The sequence below is a fragment of the Monodelphis domestica genome, chromosome 1 (assembly GCF_027887165.1).
Source record: "Monodelphis domestica isolate mMonDom1 chromosome 1, mMonDom1.pri, whole genome shotgun sequence".
NCBI lineage: Eukaryota > Metazoa > Chordata > Mammalia > Didelphimorphia > Didelphidae > Monodelphis > Monodelphis domestica.
Window position 1 is genome coordinate 513803723 of NC_077227.1, and position 23182 is coordinate 513826904.

The 23182-nt window shown below is 43.4% G+C and overlaps 1 protein-coding gene across 5 annotated transcripts in view; it reads right to left on the reverse strand.

The window, feature by feature from the left end:
• Positions 1 to 785: 785 nt before the first annotated feature.
• DNMT3A (DNA methyltransferase 3 alpha) overlaps positions 786 to 23182 on the reverse strand; it is a 166579-nt gene continuing 144182 nt past the window's right edge. For 3 of the 5 annotated variants that reach the window (XM_007475932.3, XM_056813135.1, XM_056813136.1), the window contains 7 exons: positions 22140 to 22285; positions 20339 to 20429; positions 20010 to 20158; positions 16742 to 16827; positions 11368 to 11437; positions 10439 to 10557; positions 786 to 8772 (listed from right to left, as the gene is read on the reverse strand). In XM_007475932.3, the coding sequence (XP_007475994.1) occupies positions 8631 to 8772; positions 10439 to 10557; positions 11368 to 11437; positions 16742 to 16827; positions 20010 to 20158; positions 20339 to 20429; positions 22140 to 22285 (803 nt within the window). In that variant the 3' untranslated portion in view covers positions 786 to 8630. Of the gene's footprint in view, positions 8773 to 10438; positions 10558 to 11367; positions 11438 to 16726; positions 16828 to 20009; positions 20159 to 20338; positions 20430 to 22139; positions 22286 to 23182 lie in introns of all 5 variants that reach the window. The other 2 variants (XM_016423800.2, XM_016423812.2) reach the window with 1 other exon arrangement.

Below are 23182 nucleotides of genomic sequence, written 5' to 3' on the forward strand. Positions count from 1 at the left end.
GGAGGGGATCTTCCAGGGAAGAATCTCCCTCCACCAATGAAGATGGGTAACTCACATGTAAATGACAGCCTTCTGTATTGTTAATGACAGAACTTGAAATTGAGTCCTTTAGGGCTCTGAGGCCAGTTGCCCCTATTCCACTTGTAAGGAAACATTTTATCACATCGATGGCAAAATCTTATTTATTATACAATTTGAAACTAGCTTTATGTGGCTAGAAAATTGTCTAACCCCAAAGCTTATTATTTTAGAGATCAGGCTGACCTCAGAGACTTCTGGTGAAGCCAGATGGCAAAACCAGGATTCAAGCTCAGCTCCGCTGACCCCAAATTCCTTCAGATCACCCTTTCCCCTGTGCCAGGGTGCCCCTGGAACTGGGGAGTAGAGGATACCATCCATGAAATGAGTGGAACAAAGTGGGGTTGGTCATGTGCCAAGAGTGAAGGGTAACAGGTGAATGGACAGACCCTAGGCTCCTCTGGTACTTCTGCAGTGGAAGGAGAAATTGAGGAAGATGCTCAGCACTTTGGATGGACCCATTGTGGCAAACTTCTAGGAAAGGAGTTACAGAAGATGGGCCAGGATGGGTAGCTTAGGATCTGTAGTGCTGATGGGCAAGACAGCACAGATCCACTCCCTCTTAATTCCTATTGAAGTGAAGAGGTGAATGGGAAATTGAACATTAGATGAACAGGAAGTGTGTCAATTGGCATCACATGCATAGGCCAACAGGGAACTAAACTACATCCAAGGAGGAGCCGCAAGACAAAAGGACATTATTACAGTTATTTTCAGTTTTTCTTTTTGCACAAAAACAGTCCATTTATTCAAGTGTTCTCCAGCACAAGTACATTAGAAAGGATCTTTATTATACTCTTCTGGGCACCAAAAAATGGGATGAAGGCGGAACCGACAGACTCTCTACATCTGCTGCACGCATTGACCTCTTTAATTATTTCATAAACAGCTATGTCACGAGCATCACTTACACAGAGATACAACAGAACACCAGGGGAGGGCTGAGGGCTGAGGGCCAGGGACTGCTCCCACCAAACACCACCCACCCACCTACCCTTGGGATCCTCTCACTCTCACCCTCTCCCTGTGATGTCGAAGAATCAGACTGTGAAATGTACACTATTTATTGTCAATAAATAGAGAAGCGACCTGAAACGAAAATAAAACAAAAACAAAAATAATGGAAGGATGCTGAAACCAGAACAAAAAGGGGAAAAGGAGTTGGGGGGTTTTTTGTTTGTTTTTTGTTGGGGTTTTTTTAAATAGGGAACTTTTAGAAAAACAAAGTTGGGGGTGGAGGGTGTAGTCTGGGAAAAACAAAAGTCCTGCATTTAGCTGCATGGAATGTGGAATCAAGCGCTCTGCCTTTGGGGCCAAAGCCAAATCTCTGTAACAGTAAGTTTTGTTGTTTTTTAAACCAAATCTTCTACAGAGTTTATTCTTCTGTATGAATACATGATTTCCCACAAATAGGTAAGCACCCGCTACTTCAATGCCTCAGCTAAAACACATGAAATCTCTCATTTAGTTTTCAAGTACAAAGTTAAAATGCCTTTTTAATAATAATATATCAGAGTAAAATAATAGTCTCTTTTAAACTCCACTACAAGAAAACAAAACAAACAGTCATTGTCCAGACAGCAGACTTAATTTAACAATATATATTTTTAATAAAATGTTTTTTTTTGTTTTTTTGTTTTTTTAGCACCTTGTTGATTCACCTACTCCCGCTGTGTCTTTTAAGGAATTTAGGCATTTCTTTCGCTCTCATTTTGTTGACATCTAGGGATGTTCAACAAAATCGCTTTACAAAATGAAATGTGACATGTTTCCAATTTCCCTGTTCATCTCCCCAGGTGTGGGGCTGGAGACCACTTGATCTGATGTCAGGTAAAGCTACCCCCTTCCAAGTTGGGCTGATCCGAGGTGAGTTTTTCATTACAGGAGTCAACAGGGATTGCCCATTCCTACTGGCCTCCATTTTTGGGGAGGATTGGGGAGACACATGGCAAATCACGGATGCTAGTCATGGGACCCTCCCTGTCCCCACTGCCTCTGAGCTGCCCATTCCTCCCTGCCCCAAAACTCTACTTTTTGGAGCCACAGCTAAGCAAGAGGCCACCAGAGGCCAACCTTAGTTGGCATTTCTGAAAAACAGGTGCAAGGGAACGAGTAGACTCTCTCCCTTCCCTTTCATCCCCATCCTTCCTTTACCAAAATGTAAAGATTTAAGAGCTGGTGCTTAGGGCAGTGGGGTTGATCCTTTGTGCTATGTATCCTTTAGCTGTCTCTCCCCTTCCAGATACCCCTGGGGTTGCCCACCCACCATGGTCACCTAGAACAGTTGGATGGGTGGAATTCTCACCCGACTGGTGCTGATGAACCCACAGCCTCAGTAGGGAATGAGAAAATGGGAAGCCCCCTCCCTGATAACCTTCTGTCCTACTTGGTACTGGAGAAAGGACTTGGGTTCCTGCCTGGTTATATAACCCAAGGGGTCCCTAACACTCCATTTATTTGCTAAACAAGGGCAGTACCTAGTCATTTAGCTTAATGTTTTCCTCATACCAGAGGATACCAGACAACAAGGTCAAAAGACTGATCCACCAGGACCAAAGCACCAGGTTGGGGTAGGAACAGAGATCCTACCAGACAAAGTCCTGGGGGAAAGCAGGTTTGCTCTCTGCACCAGTTTTGTCTGTGGAAGTCTCTGGCGCGTGTTATTCTGTTCATTTCAGAATGTTTTCAAGACTCGGAAATGCTTCCCGCCCCTCCAAATGATATCCAAGATGTCTCAGTACCACTGCCCCAATGCAGGCCAGGGCCCAACCCTATACTAGCTCCAGGGGGTTCCTGGGAAGGCTTCTGAAAACAGCTCTTGAGAGACCCCAGCCCCAAACAAAGCTCAGCACCAGGCATTAACAGTGACAGGAATTCTTAAAAACTGCATCCAAAATCAACTTTATACATATACACATATATATATATATAGAATCTCATATAGTTAACTACTTATCTAAGATATGAAAACTAATGATTGCAGTTTTCCTGTAAGAACATTCCCAAATGGCTCAGCTGAAATGTTTCCTTCTTTTGCTCCCAATTGTAGTTCCTGGACTGGCCAGGTTATATTTCGATCTAGGGTTCCTCCCCACTAGCAAACTCGGGATCTTCTTACTACCAGATAAGTGAGAGAAGAAGATGAGAGCTAGCTGCTCCATCCAGGAGATGCCTCTAAAGGCTTGAGGGGAAGAAGCAGTTCCTTCCCATTGGGATCTACAAAGACCCAGCATACACCTGGGCCAACTTAACGAGCCCACCAAGTCTCAAGACTCTGCCAATCACACATGACCACTTGCCCTTTTGGTGCCAGAAACTATCCTTGGGAGCCCACCTCATGAGCAACTTTGCTTTCCAATGGGATGTTCAGCTGAAAAAAAAAAAAGGCATTTGCTTTCAGGTATGAGGAGATCAGAAGTGGCAACTCAGAACCCCAATTCCATCTTGTGTCTTTTAGAGGGGCTGGACCCAGAACCTTGGATCTGCCTGTTGGCTAACCTCCTCCCCGCCACATACAGGTCATCTATTCCCTAGCTCACCCTGACCATACCTGAGGGTTTAATACCAGCTAACGTAAAGCCCCTTTGGGTACTCAGCAGTTGCCCAATAGAGACTAAACTCATTTGCTCTTTGCCTCAGTCAACAGCTGCAATCTTTGGCACTGTGCCCCACCAGGGACTGGCAGGGTGGGTGGTCTGTCCCCTGAAGCCCTCATTTCTATAGCACTGACAGAGGTGACATCAGAGAAATGATAGGACTGGTAGGAACAAGTTCCAAGTTGAATCCTGTCCCATCCTTTCTGTGGTTCCCACAGACCACTGCTCCCTTACATCTCAGTTTCTTCTATGAAGAAAGCCAGGAGTGCTCCCTACATTCTCTGGTAGTCTTATGGGGAGCCCCACACCTCATCCTCCTATTTTTAAGGTATTTTGTTACCACCCACAATCATGACAGAACTACCCAGAGGAGCCTCTAAATGCCTGAAGAAAGAGGCTTCTTATGGAAGATTGCCTGATGGACACCTTCATTGTAACACAACAAGGATTAGCACATTCAAGGCCTCCCAAACCATAGGGAAGTGGAGTCCACCTGGATACATTCAACCTATCTGCCCACAAGTCCCTCTATCATGCTTCTCTGCCAATTATGGACTCATGAACCATTTGGGCCAATTTCTGACCTGACTGGAAGTAGCTTTGTGCAAAGAGCTCTCAGAATGACTTCACCCAGTACTTTCTCCAGCCAGATCCTGGACTGGTCCAAATGGTTCCTGAGTTCATAATTTTCTTCTGCCAAGAAGGGGTATGTTCCCCATTAGAACTTTCTGCTCTCTTGGCTCTCATGGCATAGGAAGAGGAGCCACTGGAAACAATGCCCCCAAATAAGTCACAGTTACAACCCCTCTCTCCAAGACTTCCCTTCTGAACAGCCCTCATCTAGAAAGCATAGCCGGGCCACCAGAAATAGAACAAAAGGTAGGGTGAGGTCCTATCCCTGGGAGGAACTATGGATCCAAAATCAACCCTCCTCCAGGGCAAAATGCATTCTGGGAGGACCCCATTCTCATAGAAGAATCTCCAGGTTGAGATATGGGGTTAAGACTGTCCCCAAACCTAAAAGCCTAGTCCATAAGATGATGGGATTGCATGCTTGGTTGGTGGGCTACCAAGAGCCCTCCATCCCTAATTAGGTACTTAATACCAATATTACTGGGAAGGGCATAAGGCTTGGCTAATATGAGCTTAGCCCAAGTCCATCCAGGTCACTACTAAAAAAAAAATTCAACATTTTTAAGCACAAGTCTGGGAAACGGACTAGACTATATTGTATCAAGAGCAAGGAAGAGGCTTTGGTGCTGAGGAGCAGAGGATTAGTGAGCAGGAGTTGGGAGGGCCCTGCTGGCATAAAGCTAGGCATAGCACAAAGGGTAACAGTGAAAAGACAAGGGGAACTGGGAAGACCTTGGAAACAAGTGTCGGCTATTAGGGGAGGGAGCACCTTGGACTACTCAAGAGCAGCCCACCTCCTCCACTAGCCACTCCTAGAGTGGTGCTGGTGGCCTCCCAAACCATGGTGGGATAGGGTAGGGGAGTGGAGCCCAGCTGGATACAGAAAGGAAATACAGGAGAGCACCACAAAGTATAAGAAACCCAACACCAAACTCATCTCCAGTGGAAAACCAGTCATGATCCAAGAGGAGAAAAAAATCCAGCACCGATCACAATGCCACCCCTAGACTTAAAGGGATGGGTAGCTTAGTGTAGTCATTAAATACCAATTTAAACAGAAGTTGGGTCTAGACTATTGGGATCCAAGGCCAGACAGCCCCAATTTGAGCAGGAATTTTTGGACATTTCCTGGATGAGTGGACAATGGCCAAGGTGTTGAAAGGCCTGCCTAGGGGGATCTCCCCTACCACCCAGTTGCTCTGTATTGGCCTAAGGCTCCCTTTCCCATTTCCTCCAAGAAGTCCCTTAGGCTAAGATAGAAAGTCAAGAAAGATGGATGAGATTGACTTGGGTTGCACTTTGGAATCAGATGTTGAGATCCAGGGATTTGCTAGCTCAGGACCTTCCCACACTTGATGGGAAGCATTGAAGAGACAAAGTGTAGACTATCACTTGGATGGGGGGGTGTCTCTTAGCTAAAATGTCAGCTGATTCAATCTCTCCCCTACCACCTGTAGCACCTTGGGAACTCAACAGCTCCTGGATGGCATGGAGAGCCCTCCCCCAAAAAGGTTAACTGCATTCAAGAGGATAGCAGGGTCGAGGTAAGTGGTTGTACGGGGCTCTACTCCATGAAGTATTGGATCTTGGGGAAGGTTATGTCTGTGTGTATAGAACAGTGCAGCTGTAACTGTGTAGAAGTATGTTTGTATGTAAGAGATAGATTGATTTGTACGGGGCTATCTATGCCAGTGGCAGGGAAAGAGAAGGGTAGAGGCTTAGCCAGACCCCTCCCCCAACTGCATTATATTTCATATATATGTCCCTATCTATGTATTTATATAGTGCCTATCACCAGAGGTCCTATCCTTCTGGGGATGGTAATATGGGACCGTGAACTTTAGAGTGTGCCTCCCATCTCTGCAGGTCCCAGGAGGCTCCATCCCCCCTCCCATTATAAAATATATATCTCTATATGCCACATATCTACACCCCATCTATCGAGGCAGGCATCTGCCCATTGGCTCATACCCCAGAGCCACTGAGTGTTTCCTCTCCCTACTGCCCGGGCCGGGCCACAAGGCCCCTGTCTGCCAAAGTAGGAAGTGGGTCAAGTCTCTGGAACCAGGACTTGAAAGTGTGGCTGACTCGAGGTAAAAACAAAAACAAAAAAAGAAAAAAGATGAAAGAGTGCAGCCATGATCAGACCAAGTACTAGGAAGAGGGGGGGAAGAGGAGGAACCACACATACAATTCACATCACATTTAAAAGGAAAGAGAGAGACTGCTCCTGTCCTTCCTCCCTCTAACTCTTGATATTCCTTAGACTTGAGAAGAGCAAAGGGCAAGCTGAAGAAGGAGAGGAGCAACGGAACTCCAGAAGGCAGACTTTCGGGGACTGTTGAGCTGCCAAAATATCACTGCACAAAGGGGACTGTGGGCTCGGCCTGAGAAGGGAGGGAGGGGAAGGGGAGCCAGGATTCCTAGGAACCAGGGCATTGAAGCCACTGAATTTGGGGGGGGGGGGTTTAAAGCACCCTGTTTTCCCCACCCTGCTCCCTGCACCTTGGTCTAAAACCTAAAGGGAGAAGGGAGGGTAGTATTGGGCTTATTTTCTTCCCCAAAGGAAAAAAAAATTAAACAAACATAATTATAATTAGAACCATAAAAACAATTATAATAACCATGTCATCAGCTTCCCAGCATATAACTGCAGCCTATGTTTGGAGATGACCAAAAACATCACTCCCCCTGGGCTCAGGGGCTGCCTGTGCAGGGAAGGGGCAGATGGGAGCAGGCCAGGGGGGAGGGTGGCTTCTCATAAAAGAACACACAAAAGGCGACTTAGACAGAAAAGCACCAGTACTTTTTGTATGTTTTTTTATTTCCTCCAGGATGGGGAATTTAGCTGTACACATCCCCAAACTCTGGATGGTTTCCATGCCCCTCCATGAGACATCCTCTGGAGTCAGTGGAATCACTCAAGTAGGGGAACTGGAAACCTAGTCCTCCTTTACCCCTGCCATTTATCCCAGGGAGTTTACCTTTTGGGAAATTAAAAAAAAAAAATTATTGCATGACTCAGGAAAAGTTGTCTCCTGTTAGGGCGTCTCACTGTCCTTAACACCCTTTAACCTTCAAGCTTTTCCCCACCCCTTTTGGCAGGGAGAAATGGGACATGGGGGATTATTTCCTAACCCCCACTTCCTTCACCATTAAAAAAATTAAAATAACATAAAGTAACAATGGAAAAAAAAACAAAAAAACCATCTCTCCCTTTTCTCCATCCTTGATTAAAACCCTTTGCACATAAGGCAACATGGAAGGTGATGTTTTTACTCATCTCGCTGTTGAAAAGCACCATTATGAAGTCAGGTTGTACAGTAGTAACAGTACCTTTTTATATATAGATATATATCTGGTATCTATCATATATATATATATAAACTGTAAACAAGAGGTAACAGCGGCTTCTACAAACTGATTTTCTTCAAGGTTTCCTGTGTGGTAGGCACCTGAAATACTGTATAAAAGTGTATTGTGTGGGTGTTCTCATCTTCCCTGTTGCTAGTTGGGTTTCATTTTGCATCACCAGGAATGGTGCTGGTAAAATACCACTCAGTGGCTGGAGGTGACCTTGGTGGGGGCGGCTGCTGCTGCCCACCACCACTACCATCTGCCCCAAGGGTCTCCCTAGTTTTCTGTTCCTGCTTGTGCTCCTAATCTGATCAGGCCCAAGCCAAAAACAAAAACAAAAACCAAACCCAAAATACATACACATACACACACACACACACACATACACACACACACACGCGCGCACGCACACGCACATATATATATATATATAAGATAGATTTCTATAGCATATTTCCTTTTCCCCCTCCCCCCTCTAATCTCTCCTCTGCATGGTAGAGTTGCTGTTTTTATTTTGTTGAATATCTTTTTTCTTTTTTTGCTGTAGTTCCCTGTTTTCCTACTCCTCCTCTTACAGCATTAAAAAAAAAAAATTATAAACCTTCTTATTTCAGTCACAGCGAGAAGCCAAAACTGAGACAAACAGAAAACCTCTCTGGAAAGAGTGGAAAACTAAAAGGTTTGACCCAAATAATAATAATAATAATAATAATAAAGAGGGGAGGGGAAGCTTGGTTTTTTTTTAAATAGGATCAAAGTTTAACATTGAAAAATCAGGAGATGATGTCCAACCCTTTTGCTCGGTGATGTTTTCATATCTGTGGTGGGTTTTTTTTGTGTGTGTGTGTTTTGTTTTGTTTTTAATTCCTTTTTTCTTTTCCGGGTGCTGCTACTTCTCTCCATCCTCTTGTTCTTGGTGGTTTTGCTTTGATTAGATGTCACTATCCCAGTTCATTCTCATGTCCCTTACACACAGGCAAAATATTCCTTCAAGGGGGCAAAGAGGTGGCGAATCACAGGCACACTCCACGACCGGCCCAGCAGTCTTTGCCTTGCCAAACGGCTCATGTTGGAGACATCCGTGTAATGGACTGGGAAGCCAAAGACCCTAAAAGAAGAAGATATTGGCAAAAGGGGTAGAAAGGGGTGAATCTGGAGGGTCCTTCTTTCACTCCTATGGACCTCAACAATCCTGTAAATCTGAATGCATAGCAAAGATTTTGAAGATTGTGTATATAGAAGCATAGGAAATGCTATGGCAAATACTACTTCACACACGCACACGCACGCACGCACTCAAAGCATGAGCCAGCCAGCCTGCCTGCCTAACTTAATTTCTGAGGAGTGTGTTCTGGGCTGGCCAAAGCTACTGTTTCTCAAGTTCCCAAAGTTGCTTTGTCAAATTACCATTGATGAAAGAGTTTCTTCATGCCAACATCATCTGCAAAAGTCATGAAAATGACACCAATTCCTCAATTACAAATCCTGTGGATGTGACCCTTAAGGGAGGTAGGCAAGGGAGGTAGAAGAGCATGGGCACTGGCTTTGGGGTCGGAGGCCCTGGGACTGAAGGCATCTCTGCCCCTTCCTACGTGCTCAAGTAAATCTCAACTCATCAGAACTTCCCAGTTTCCTCATTTGTAAAACTGAAGGGGTATACAAGGTGACTGCTAAGGTCCCTTTCACTTCTTTGTTTATATGAATACAGCAGTCTCCAGGTCTGACTCTCTATCCACTGAGCTGCCTAGCTGCCCTGTCCCTTCCCCTTCTAAATCTAGGATCCATCAGTTAAAAGCTAAATAGCTGGGGACACAAATAAAGGGATGAAATAATCTTGACTCTAAAAGATCTTACATAAAATCCTGTGATGTGTGACATTTATTAAGCCAATGAAGATTACTGGGAGACTTTGACCATTAGACCACAATTCTAAACCTGGAAGTGACTTTAAGGTCAGTCCAAAGACCTTATGGTGGAAAGGAGAAATTCCGACCCAGTCAGTCAATCAATCAATCTTTGTTCCAGGCAGGGTGCTAAGCATTAAAGAAGTGAGGTGATTTGCCCAAAGTCACACAGGGAGTAAGTAACCATGGTAGGTAGGTGGGCACAGTGGATAGTGCCAGGCCTGCAGTAGATTCAAAATCTTCCCAAGTTTAAATCTGGATGCCTCAGATATTTGCCAGCTATGTGACCCTGGAAAAGTCACTTAACCCTCTTTGCCCCAGTTTCATCTATAAATGAGCTGGAGGAGGAAACGGGAAACCACTCCAGTAGTTTTGTCAAAGAAAACTCAAAATGGGACCATAAAGAATTGGACACAACTGAAAAATGGGTGAAAGTCAAGGCAGAATTAAAACTCAGGTCCTTTTGGTTTCAAAGCCCTTCCTGCTATATACATTGTCTGTCTCTCTTAGTTGGTCCATTAATGGGATTTGGGTTGGTAATAGTATCATATTCATAGTAATGCATTTGGGGATTTTTTCCTTGTTCTTTTCTCTCCTTATAGAAACCTAAAAGGTTCTGAGATCTTGCTTGACTCTACAATTTCCCAATAAAGGTCCAAACTTATGTTCTGATAGCTAAGTCCATACTTAGTAAAGAGATGGAGAGGAACTCCCTTTCCCTCTCAAATGCCAGTTTTGTGATGCCTGGGTCAGTCCTACGAGGTAAGGAGAACTCATAAGGGAGGCCATTTTCTGAACTTAGTCCCTCCCCAGGCACCTCACATACCACACTCACCCCTGGAAGGAAAACGGACTAAAGGGGGAGGGTACCTTTCCATTTCAGTGCACCACAAGATGTCCTCTTTCTCATTCATGAAGACGGGAAAATGCTGGTCTTTGCCCTGCTTGATGGAGTTTGACCTAGTCGTAATGGTCCTCACTTTGCTGAACTAGAAAAGACGAGGAAGAGAAAAGGCATGAGTATCACAGTATGACTGCTACACTCTGGGTCAAAAGAAGCCAGGCCCCGTCTCCTCTGGTCAAGGAGGCTGGATCAGACAGGCTCATTTCAATGATGAAGGCCAAATGGCAGGAAGGAACACAAAGGGTGGCTCCTCCTGTACCTAGATACCACTCTTTGCCCTGCTTTTCCTCACTTCTGGGATGGCCTGGACCTTCATTCTAACCGAGCTAGCTCCCAGATTTAGCTTCTCTTGTTCCCCTTCCAAACAAATGGGTCTGGTCTCAGATGGGCTCACTTGGAGGGCAAAAACGGGCCTGCTTTCTGCCCCAGGCACAAAGACGCCGAGTAGCTATAACTAAAAGTTCTCTAAGTGCTGGGATACGATGATCCCAACAGCAAATTCTCAGGGAAAGTGCTTCATGTAATTTCTGATGACCTTGGAACCTGGGTGTGAAGCTTTAGCCAGGAAGTCTTGACAAATAGTCGATGCCCCATCTGGAGGCAGAATGAAAAGATGACCATGAAACAGGCTATTCCTAGCCAAGCATGTCAACACAGGGAGGGCAGAAGTGAGGTCATCCTGGGGAGGATGGCAGGTATTCAGCCGGTCCCAGGTACCTCACGTCTCTTCCACCAACCAGTCCATTCTCCAGGTTGGTGGACACTCAGAGAGCTGGCAAGCTACAGCTCTACCCTTCCTACTCTGGAAACCTTTTCTTCTTTCCCAAAGCTGGTGGTCTAATCCTCTGCCTAGTCCAGGCTTGCCAGGAGGTGAAATAAAGGCCCAGTCCCTCACCTTGGCTATCCTGCCATGCTCCAAACATTCCTGAAGCTCCAGCTTGTCATTCACGGTAGATGCCAATGGCCTAGGAGACAGAAAAGGGAAGTTTGACTTTGACAGAGCCATCTGACACACATAGACCTCACTGGCCGGTCACGGTCGCACAAATCCACTTATGCTAAGGCTTATGGAGAGAACCTCACATTCACCCATCTGCACACTGGCAGATGGGCTGTATAAAAACTAAATACAGGCATCTGAAATGTACTTTCCTGAGTTAAAAAAACAACTGGCTTAAGGATGCCTGTTTTAAAGTTAATGAAGAGTTTTAAGTTTAAATAAAATTATCTCAATGTAATCTTCATACCTGCACTCACAATTTTGTGAATCTTATACAGGATAGATCTAACATCCATGTTATTCTCACTCTCTTTTCTGTGTGTATTTATTCAGTTTTTGCACTGACATGCAAAGAATAAGCCAGTATCGATCCATGTGGTCTTCATTATTCCAAGCTGCCGGTTTTCTTCTAACATGTAATAGGTGCTTAATAAATCATTACTAATGGGATTCCAGACCAGACCTCAGTTTAGGACATCCCACAGGGAGCAGAATGGACAGCCTAGGCTTGCTTCTTTTCTTTTTTTCTTTCTTTCTTCTTCCTTAAAAAAATAAATAAAACCCTTCCCTTCTGTCTTAGAATCAATACTAAATATCTGTTCCAAGGCAGAAGAGCTATAAGAACTAGGCAGCAGGGATTAAATGACTTGCCCAGGGTCACACAGTTAGGAAGTATCTGAGGCCAGATTTGAACTCAGGATCTTCCATCTTTAGGCCTGGCTCTCTACCCACTGAGTCACTTAACTGCCCCCTGTTTACTTTCTTATATACCAAAGAGTAGGAGTGTTTATAATCGCTTAAGACCTCTGGGTAAAGAACAGTTCTGTAAATATAGGTTTAGAGAAGATGATTCTAGAGGGGACAGTGGAAAGAGCCCTAAACCTGGCTCTGCCCTCAGCTTTGGGCAAATCTCTTCTCTGGTCTCAGTTTCCTTATGTGCCAAATGTGGCGAGCTAGATAAGTCTTTTAGATCCTTTCCACTTGACATGGCATGATTCAATAATCTAGTTCAGAGGCCTAAGATTCCATGATTCAACACCTACAAAAATGTAAATGGAAACAATAAATATAAGGAAAACCCTTGAATCATTGATAACCCAAATCTTGGTCTAGGGAGAACAGAACTCCTTTTTGGTGGGGCAGAATGCTACATAAACAGACAATCACTGACTAATTTGGGTTTTGTTATTGTTACATATATGGTAGTTTGATGCTGGGGGTTAGGGGAAGAGGAGTTGGGAGGGGGGTTGGAAAAGGGGCAGTCTTATACCCTGGCTCTTTCTTTTTAAAATTAGACCCATGATGTACTGAGCTCCTAGTAGGCCACTTCCTCTACCATTCCTGCATGTCTTAAGAAAGTTGTCTGGAGTAATGAGAAGTAAAATGACTTGTCCAGTGTCAATAAGTATTTTCTACTCTTGTCAAGAGCACGGTTAAGTTCTGAAGATACAAAGACAAAAGCAAAAATAGCTCTTGTCCTCAAGGAGTTTATAGTCTAATGGGAGAGATAGTATATACACAAATAGGATCAAAATAATCTTATAAAGCAAGGGGGTAGCAGCTGGGGGATGGGGAGATGGAAGGAAGGGATGCTAAGAAGACTCCTGAAGAAGGTAGCCCAAAGGAAGCCAAAATATTTTAAGAAGTTAAGGTAGATGGCAGATAGGGTGGCTCAGTGGATTGAGCCAGGCCTAGACAGGAGGTCTTGGATTCAAATCTGGACTCAGATACTTCCTAGCTGTGTGACCCTGGGCAAGTCACTTAACCCCCATTGCCTAGTCCTTACTGCTCTTCTGCCTTGGAATTAATACACAGTATTGATTCTAAGAGAGAAAGTAAGGGCTAAAAAAAAAGACAAGGCAAAGGAGAACAACTGGGCAGGAGGAACAGTCAAGGCAAGACACTAGAGGCAGGTTCCAGATTGGAAACATACATCCTATGTGAGGGTCCCAATGCCAAAATATGTGAAAGGCAGGACTTGAACCTATCTTTCCAACTTCAAGGCCAGCTCTCTATTTATTAAATGACACCTCCCTTCAAATACTTTTTATATGCATGTTATAAATCACATCGCCCATCAAGTACTTTTTCCTATGTATTTACTATTCACTTACCCATCACTTTCCCTCTACCTCCCACCAGCCCCATAGAGAATGCAAGTTCCTTAAGGAAAGGATGAGTTTTTGTTTCAGTCTTTGTAACCGAATCCTTAGCACCCAATAGGAGCTTGCTAAATATTTGCTGAATATTTTTTTTAATGAGCTGGAGCATAATTTTTTATATGTTCATTGGTATAAAAGAAATTCTCTGATCTCAGTGAGAGCTGGTCTTCCAATGAGTTTCGGAACCTGCAGTTCGAGGTAACTTGGGAATCTGGGGTCTAGTTAAGAATATTTCAAGGGGCAGCTGGGTAGCTCAGTGGATTGAGAGCCAGGCCTAGAGACGGGAGGTCCTAAGTTCAAATCTGACCTCAGACACGTCCCAGCTGTGTGACCCTGGGCAAGTCACTTGCCTAGCCCTTGCCACTCTTCTGCCTTGGAGCCAATACACAGTATTGACTCCAAGACAGAAGGTAAGGGTTTAAAAAAAAAAAGGATATTTCAAGGACTAGGTTCCCAAAGGCAATAAAAAACGGAACCTCAGTGAAAACATTCACTGACTCCCAGGAGACTGAGGATTACCAGTCAAGTGATGGGGAAGGAAGGCAACCTACAGATGAAACTATGCATGCCGTACACATAAGCCAATCACTTTTAAATTTACTTAGATGTCATAAATACACACGCAAACTTCAAATACATCCATATATCCTGCACAAACACAGTAGGAATGGGCACACCTCCACCATTTCAGCCCCATGAGCTCTCAAGTTAGCCCTCTAGCAACCTTGCTCAGAGCAGTTAAGAAAAATCATGGATATCAGAGTCTGGGAGAGAGGGAAGAGAGTTCACAATAAGGCTGGCAGCACTTCTGTGGCCTTCAAAAATTATAGCACACTGGTTTTGGGAGTCTGCCCATGCCCTAGAATCAAGGCCTTCATACATTTTTGGCATTAGCACTCAGATTGACCCAATTACTTTATAGGCCCCCCCTGGTTGGGGAGAAAATTCAGGGCAAGAGCAAACATTTCCCAAAAGGTGTGGTGAGAAGTGGGTAGGGAAGGTAGACAAGTTGGGGGAAGAGATTTATCTTTTTTCTCTGAAGTGCAAATTCCAACAGGTATGGCTCCCCCGATGGCCCAAGGAGGTATCAAAACATCTTTTTAAAGTCATATAGAAGAACAAGACCTGTTTGGCAATGAAAACGAAAGTGCTTTCAGTTCTAGGTCACAAATTATCTTCATCTGTGCAAACTCAAGTTCTTAAATCCTTAAAAAAACTGGTCTAGGGCTGCCAAGGAGGTGAAACTGAAATGGATTAAAGCAGAATTCTTTCCAGTTCCAAGATGCTAATTGTTTACAGATGGCCCTAACCTCTAGCAGGCTTTTTTAGTAGTAAAAGAAATAGTAATAATGACAATTACCAGTATAGTAGAAGAAATAATAATTATGACAGTAGTAGTAGAGAAAACCCTAGTAGAAATACTAATAATAACCACCAGGAGTAGTAGTAGAAAGAGTAATAATGACAACTACCTGTGTGACTTAGGGCAGGACATTTACATCTGCCCCACTCAGTCTTAATTTCTTCATCTATGAGGAGCTTGTAGAGGGCCTCTGAGGTCTCCTCCAGCCCCAGGTCTCTCATTCTCCACACTGAGGAAAGGGAGCACCCTATGGTGCCTAGAGGACCAGTCTTGAAGTCAAGATAGCCATGGGCAAGATTAAGTCATATAATCTCTTGGTGTAGTGGAATTGGGGGGAGAGGGAGGATAGAATCAAGTTCAGGCTTTGTTCTTTACTACCTGTGTGAACCTGGGCAAAAATTTTGCCCTCTCTGGGACTCAATTTCCTCATCTGTAAGATGAAGGAGTTATAATGATTAGGTGGCCTCAGAAATTCCTGCCATTCTAAAAGCCATGATTCTGTCTGTGAGCATAGTTCTACAGACACTTGGAACAGGTTACAGATTCTTCTGGAGGCAGAGGGCTTGGGTTCATATTTTGACTCATTTTCACCACCAGTATGACTATGAGAACAATTTTCTCATCAGTAAAATGGGGGTAAAGAGAATAATATCTAGGGGGCAGTAGGTGGCTCAGTAGGCCTAGAAATGGGAAATCCTAGGTTCAAATCTAGACTTAGACACTTCCTAGCTGTGAGACCCTGGGCAAGTCACATAAGTCCCATTGCCTCATCCTTACTGCTCTTCTGCCTTAGAACCAATACACAATATTGATTCTAAGATGGAAGGTAAGGATTAAAAAAAAAAGAGAGACACAGAGAGAATATTATCTGCCTCAAAAGTGTTTTTGTAAGGATTAAATGAGATAATGTATATAAAGCACTTGGTAAAACCTTAACTAGTGACATATATACACAAGCTGTTAACCATCTTTATCATGGTAAGACAACTTACATATCTGTGGAGAATTGCATCAGGTCTTCCCTAGACTGATATCATGGATTAAGAGACTCTACCTCTATCCCCCCTACACCAAGATCTCTGAAGATCTTTGTTTATTCTTTCATTCTTTCTATTTATTTATTCATTCATTCATTCCTTCCATCCATCTAGAATTAAAAGTTTTCAGAGTATGGACAAAGACTTGGTCATGAAGACCTTGTCCTACTTCTAACACATACTGCCTGGGTCACCTTGGACAAGTAAGTCACTTAACCTTAGTGCTTTTGGGAATTCTCTGAGACTATGAATTGTAAGAAGATGCCAGTTTGCACCAGTGAAATCATAGGTCCCTTTAAAGTTTGCAAAGCAAATTTACGTACCTAATTTCATTTGACATGGTTATATATTATAGGGTTCAATCAGCACAAAATCATCCTCACTGCTAGGAAAAAAATAGAGGCTCCAGGAGGAAAGGACAATTATTTATACCAAGTAATAAAACTGTGTGCAGAGAATGTGACTTAAGTGCTGTAACTTTTTGGATGTCAGTTCCACCTTGATCTTTGCAGACAGAAAAACAAGAAAGGATAGAATGAAGGCTGGTGAATTAGAGAAGATGGGTGGGAAAGGGGTTAGGGCAGGAGATGTGGTGGACAAGAAGAAGAAGGGAAGCAAAGTTCATTCCATGGGCTCTGATTCTGAGCCCTTCCACACCATGCAAATCACCCCAAATGTGCTGGTGCTCTCACCCTGCTCTCACCAACCTGTTCATACCGGGAAGGTTACCCCAGAAGTAGCGAGCCCTGTGCGCTGCTGACACTTCTTTGGCATCAATCATCACAGGGTTGGACTGTAAGACAGAAGATGGAAAAATGAATGAAGAGGGTTGCAAAGGCCACTGATAAAAGTCCTCCAAGCCATAAATGAAGGCATCTCGGCTTCCATTCCTGTAAGGCTGAAGCGTCTTATTCTTAGTCCTCAAACAGAACCAGAACCTTCAAGAAAACTACTATCTGATATGGCAAAAGCTACCATTCCAACAGTTAGGCACAGAGAGAAGAGAACTGGATTTAAAGCCAGTGGGCCCTATTTGCTTCCTGTACCAACTTAGGTAGGTCACAATCTCTCTCCTTAGTTGTGTCATCTGTAAAATGAATGTATTGGATTTCACATCCTCTAAGGATTTTTTCTGCTCTAAATCTTTATCTGGGGCCAAAGTCAATTTCTGGTTGCTCTTCCTAACTCAAGAATCACCTTTTATAGAACTGTGGGAGTAGAAAGACAGAAGAAAAACACTTGTTTGATCACATGGGTTGATGGGGATATGCCTGGGGATGTAGATTCTAAACCATCACCCTAGTGCAAATATTCATAATATGGAAATAGGTCTGGATCAATGACACATGTAAAACCCAGTAGAATTGCTCGTTGGCTACAAGAGGGGGAGGGAGGGAAAAATGAATCATGTAACCATGGATTAATTAAATAATTCAGAAATATAAATAAAATAAAATAGGGCTAAGAACTCACAGGGCTCTAGTGATATTCAAATGAGAGCATATAAAGCATTCACAAAATAAAGTGTTATATAATGGCTAGCAGTTGTTGCTTCTGAGACTGCTACTATTGTTTCTATTACTATTGCTGCTATTTATTGCTATTGTTGCTATTGCTGTTTTTTTCTATTGTTGCTGTTTGTCGTAATAGATGTATCAATATCACTTTACAATCATAGTGATTGTTTTGTTTAGATATATCTATTTATAAATATATAGTCACTTTAAAAAAAATCAACCATAATCATAGGACTATCAATTAAATTCACAGTTGGATCTGGTGCTCATAAATAATTATTCTACCATAAAAAATAAGACAATTATGTGCTATTCTATGTGAAACCTTTACAAACAAGAAGAAAATAAAACTAAAATGACATTGGGGGAAAAAAAGAATCACCTTTTATAAATTCAGCATATGCTCTATCCACCTAAATATCTTATGTATTATTTCTCACAACAGACTACAATCCCTTGAAAGCAAGGATAGTTTCATTTTTATCATCAGAATCTATCCTATTGCCTTGCAGAATTGAGTAAAGTGGGATCAGAAATAAGCTAAGGGAGAAAACTAGTCGAATCAGTGGCTAGAGAGCAAGGTCTGGAGACAGGAAGTTTTTGGTTCAAATCTGACCTCAGACATTTCCTGGCTGGCAAGTCACTTAACCCCAATATTCTAGCCCTTACCATTTTTCCTGCCTTAGAATCAATACTATTGATCCTAAAATGGAAGGTAAGGCTTCATTAACTTAAAAATGATAGGTTCAAAGAAAAAAAATTTTAATCAGATGGACATATGTAACATGATCAAATCTATGAAACTATTTGTCTACTGAATTGACAAATGTACTGTATAAAGAAAATATAAAACAAAACAAATTTAAAATGATGGATTTGGACCAGGTGACCTCTGAAGATCCTTCTAATTAAACAAATTTCATGATTTCAGTGTCTTACTCCTCTAGATACTTTTCTCCAATGCATCTTCTCAAGAAACCAAGGTATGTCAGATCTACTATGAGCACCATGCTCTAATGCCTTCCACCAAAGAACTAGGTTGGGCATCAAGAGACTACTGGGTTAGAGAGGTGGGATCAAGGATCATAGAGCTGCAATTGGGAAAACCTCAGATGCCGTCTAGTCCAGCCCTCTCATTTTGACAAATGAGAAAACCAAGACCCAGGATGGTGAACTTTCCTGCCAACATCACACAGTTAGGGTCAAAGCCAAGATTTGAACCCAGGTCCACGGGCTCCAGCAGCAATTCTTTTTCCCACCATGCCGAGGAGGATTTGCATCCTGGCTCTTACTAGCAGTGGGAACAGAGTAAAGTCATAAAACCTCCCTTTTCCAGAATTTCCTTCTCTGTAAAATGAGAAGGTTGGGCTGATTCCAACCAAAGCAAAACAAATCTTATAGTTCCTTTCAACTTTACTCCTATTATATATATAACGGGTATCACCAAAACGGTTCATATTTAGGATACGGTGATAAGAATAACCAATACAACAATGGCACATGTGCCGACTTTAACATGATGGGGCAGTTTCACCTACATGAGGCAATTCTTGTTCTCAGTTCCCATGCTCCCACTCTTGCAAAGTCCCTTGCTTCAAGTAAGGAACCCCAACTTCTGCCAAGGGAATTCTAATCCATTTGTTCTGGTCAAATTAAAATCTTATTTTGCAGCAGAAAAGCCTTGGCTTTGAGGACATGCATAAGTAACAAGAAACACTGATTTCTGCATGGCCAGGGAAGCTTGACTCGATTTCCCTAAGACTCTGGTATATCCACACTCCCCTTCCCACTTTTTTTAACTTCTTAAATTAGAATCAATATTGTATATTGGTTCCAAGGCAGAAGAGAGGTAAGAAGTAGGGTTAAGTGACTTGCTTGGGGTCACACAACTAGGAAATGTCTGAGGCCAAATTTGAACCCAGGACCTCCTGTCTCTAAGCTAGGCTCCCTAGACACTTAGCTGCCCCCTCTTCCCCCACCCCTCACTTATTTTTTTAAATAATAAGAATGTTTTGGTTGTTCCTTCATGATATAGGTAACTGTAGTGAATACAGCAAAATGAGTTATAGGGCTTGGGAATCAAGACGACTCGGGTTCAAATCCTGTCGCGGACATTTCATTAGCTATGTGACCATTGGACAAGTCCTATCCTATCAGGGTCTCAGTTTCCTCATCTATAAAATGAGGAGTCAGATTCAATGCCCAGGTCTTAATCTATGATCCTCGATACCCACATCCAAATGGCAAGAGCAAAAGCCAACCCAGGAGGAAATTCAGTATGTTCTTTGGAAAGTTCTCAGCAAGCCCTTAGCCATGAGGCTCACCTGCTGTTGCAAAGGGGCAATCCTCAGCTCCCTTCCCCCGGCTTTTGCTCTGAGGGATGGGATGATGAAGCAACAGCCCAAGGCAGGAGAGGACCCCATCCAAGAGCTGGCCAAACCAGCGTAGCCAGCCTCACCTCTAGAAAGCGTGAGATGTCCCGCTTATCACTGACCCCCATGGCCACCACGTTTTCAAAGAGCCAGAAGAAGGGGCGGTCATCGCCCTCCTTGGGCCGGGCCTCATGCAGAAGGCGGTAGAACTCAAAGAAGAGCCGTCCAGTGCCCTCTGGAAGAACATAAAACCAGATCATCAGCTGGGACCCAAGGGAGGGTCAAGCAGCAGCAGAGAGAAGCTAGTGCCTACACCAGACGCTGTTGGGACTGGGAAGAAAGGGCAGAAGGACCCAGAGAAGATGATGATGACCCAGAAAATGCAAGGGTAGGGAACACAGTGAGGGCCACCTACCATAAAGACCCTTCCGAGCAGGGTTGACAATAGAAAGATCATTGCAGGGACTGCCTCCAATCACCAAATCAAAAGGGCCCCATTCCTGTATCTGTGAAGGAAAGAGATGCAACAGTGAATCCTTAGCTCCATTAATAGAGGACAACAAGCATTCTGAAACGGATTCTTAAAATGAGACTTGGGATACAGGCAGGACATACAGGTAAATTTAATCAGGCCAGACTTCCCTTACATGGACTAGGAAAAAAGAAGAGCTGGGTCCAATCCAGCTCTGTTCTTTACTATCTCTATTGTGTGACTTTGGGCAAGTCACTTTCTCTGGCCTCAATTTCCTCAACCATAAAATGAGGATTTGGCCCCTAAGGTAGCTGGGAGGCTCGAAGAGTGCTGGCCCTATACTCAAGAAGGCTGAGTTCAAATCCAGACTCAGAAGCTAACTATGTGACTCTGAGCAAGTCACTTAATCCCTGTTTGTCTTAATTCATTGAAGAAAAAGGCAAAGCCCTGAGCATCTTTGCCAAAAAAATCCAAAACAAAATCCCATGGACATCCTCAGCTCACATAGGTGTGCTATGGTCCATGGGTTCATGAAGAGTAAGAAATGACTGATCAACAACAGTCCCTTGAGGCTCTAGATGTATAATCAAATGATCTCATTCTATCAAGACTGTGGAGACTTAGAAATCCAGGGCAGGAATGTCTAAATGCATTACTGATCATTTTAAGGGCAAAGAGTGACATTTATATCCATCAATCCTTACCTTCTCTAAGAAATCAATACTAAAGGGTAATTCCTAGTATAGCTCCGGATGTGTTTATGGCTCTGCTATCGCAAATATGTCTATGTTTTTATTTTGTATAAAATGAATAATATATCAATATATGAAGGAAAAAAGAAATCGATATTAAGTATTGGCTCATAGGCAGCAGCAGTAGGGGCTAGGTAATGGGGGACAAGTGACTTGCCCAGGGTCACACAGCTAGGAAGTATCTGAGGTCAAATTTGAACCCAGGACTTCCCATCTCCAGGCTTGGCTCTATTCACTGAGTCATCTAGCTATCCTACATTTAAATAATTTTCAAAGTTTCTAAAAGTTGGAAATGGGGAACCATTTCAGTGTGAAACAACTTTATCCAGATTCCTCCAGTCAATTGTGTCCAAGAGCCAGGTTCAAATCCTATCTCTATGACTCACTGCCTGTGTGACTCTAGATACTTGTCTAGACCTACTGGATTCTTCATTTATAAAATGAGGAGTTTGAGCTGGATGATGTCTAAGGTTCCCGAACCACCTCTACATCTAGGATCCTAGGATTCTATCTCCACTGGGACAATGCCTTTTCATCCTGCTCCATGAGTGAAGCAGGTTTCCTCAATCTAGTACAGTTGCATTTGGCCAAACAACGCCCACCTGCCAAAGGCAGACTGGGAGAGATAAAGGAGGAAAGGAAAATTGGAAGAGGGGTAGTATAGCTTGATGAACAGTGAGGAAGCCCTACGTTGTCTGATACATACTAGATAAGTGGTTCTGGTCAAGATATTTAACTTCACAGATTTAGACTCTCTAAGACTAAGTTGCAGGAAGGTGCTATATCGGTATTGGCAGAGTGAGTTTCCTTACCTAGTAATCTCCTACAAAGTATAAAACAGAGTCTGAATCCTCCCCTGCCCCCCCAAAAGAAGGGATAGAAAGGACAGAGTAGGAAGGAGGAGGGTTTTTAAAAGGTAGGGGAAATGGGAAAAACCAAATGGAAGGGAAAGAGATAGAGAACAGGTGGAGTTCTTCTGCATGGTGACATACGTGCTTCTGGGTGACATTGCGGACGTCCCCCACGTACATGATCTTCCCTTGGTGCCGCACCATGCCCACAGTGATGGAGTCCTCACACACCTCTGAGGCAATGTAGCGGTCTACCTGGATCCCCAGGTCCTTCAGCACCAATAGTCCTGTGGTCAGCCAGCAGAAAATACCACCATTTGCTGTTGTCCATGGCTTTGCACTTGGACACTGGCCCAAAGATGAGCTTGAACAGTCTTCCTAGCTTGGTTTTTTCCCCACCCTCTCCACTGTTATTTCCTAAAGCTCTGGATTATAAGAATCCCAATTCCAAATCATTACGGTGAAGCTGGGGGAAAGGATTAGGGTTTCACCACATGTTGCAAACTTGAAGTAGTTTGGGCTGAGCTAGGCCAGATGATGGAGTGAGTGACCAGGTTATTTGAAAATAAGAACAGCGTACTAGATGGAGCCTTGGAGACCTTCTGATTCTAGGACACGTCCAACCTGAGGCAAAAGCCTCCTATTGGCTTAAATAGAAACTGGATCTGTGGAAGACTTGGAATTACTCCCAACTGTGTAGCTCCATTTCCTAAGGAGCTGTTGTGACAGCCAGGGCAACTGAGTTCTGAAGAGTATCTTAAAGCTTATCTGATCTACAACCCATATCTGAGTCCCCAAAGTAGTCTAGAAACAGCATTGCATGTAGAGTGGATAGTGCTGGACTTTGCATCAAGAAGACATGGGTTCAAATTTAGCTCCTGACACTTACTACTTGTGGGTAGGACACTAACTTCTTGGAGTCTTATTAACATTATTCAAACTGAGGAAGAAGACTAATCAAGAAACTCACCCCTCTCAAGGTTCATACAGCATGTCAGTGCTACAGATATAATTGTTAATCCAGGGTCCTCATATTTGGGCCTCTGAAGCTCCCCCAGGGAATCCTAGTTAATAGTTGGGTCATGATCTCTCCCTACCCTCTTTCTAACTCATCTGAAGCAATGAAAATTCTAAGAATGGATACTTCTCTCTTAAAAAGGATGATCACAGTGGAATGGGAAGCA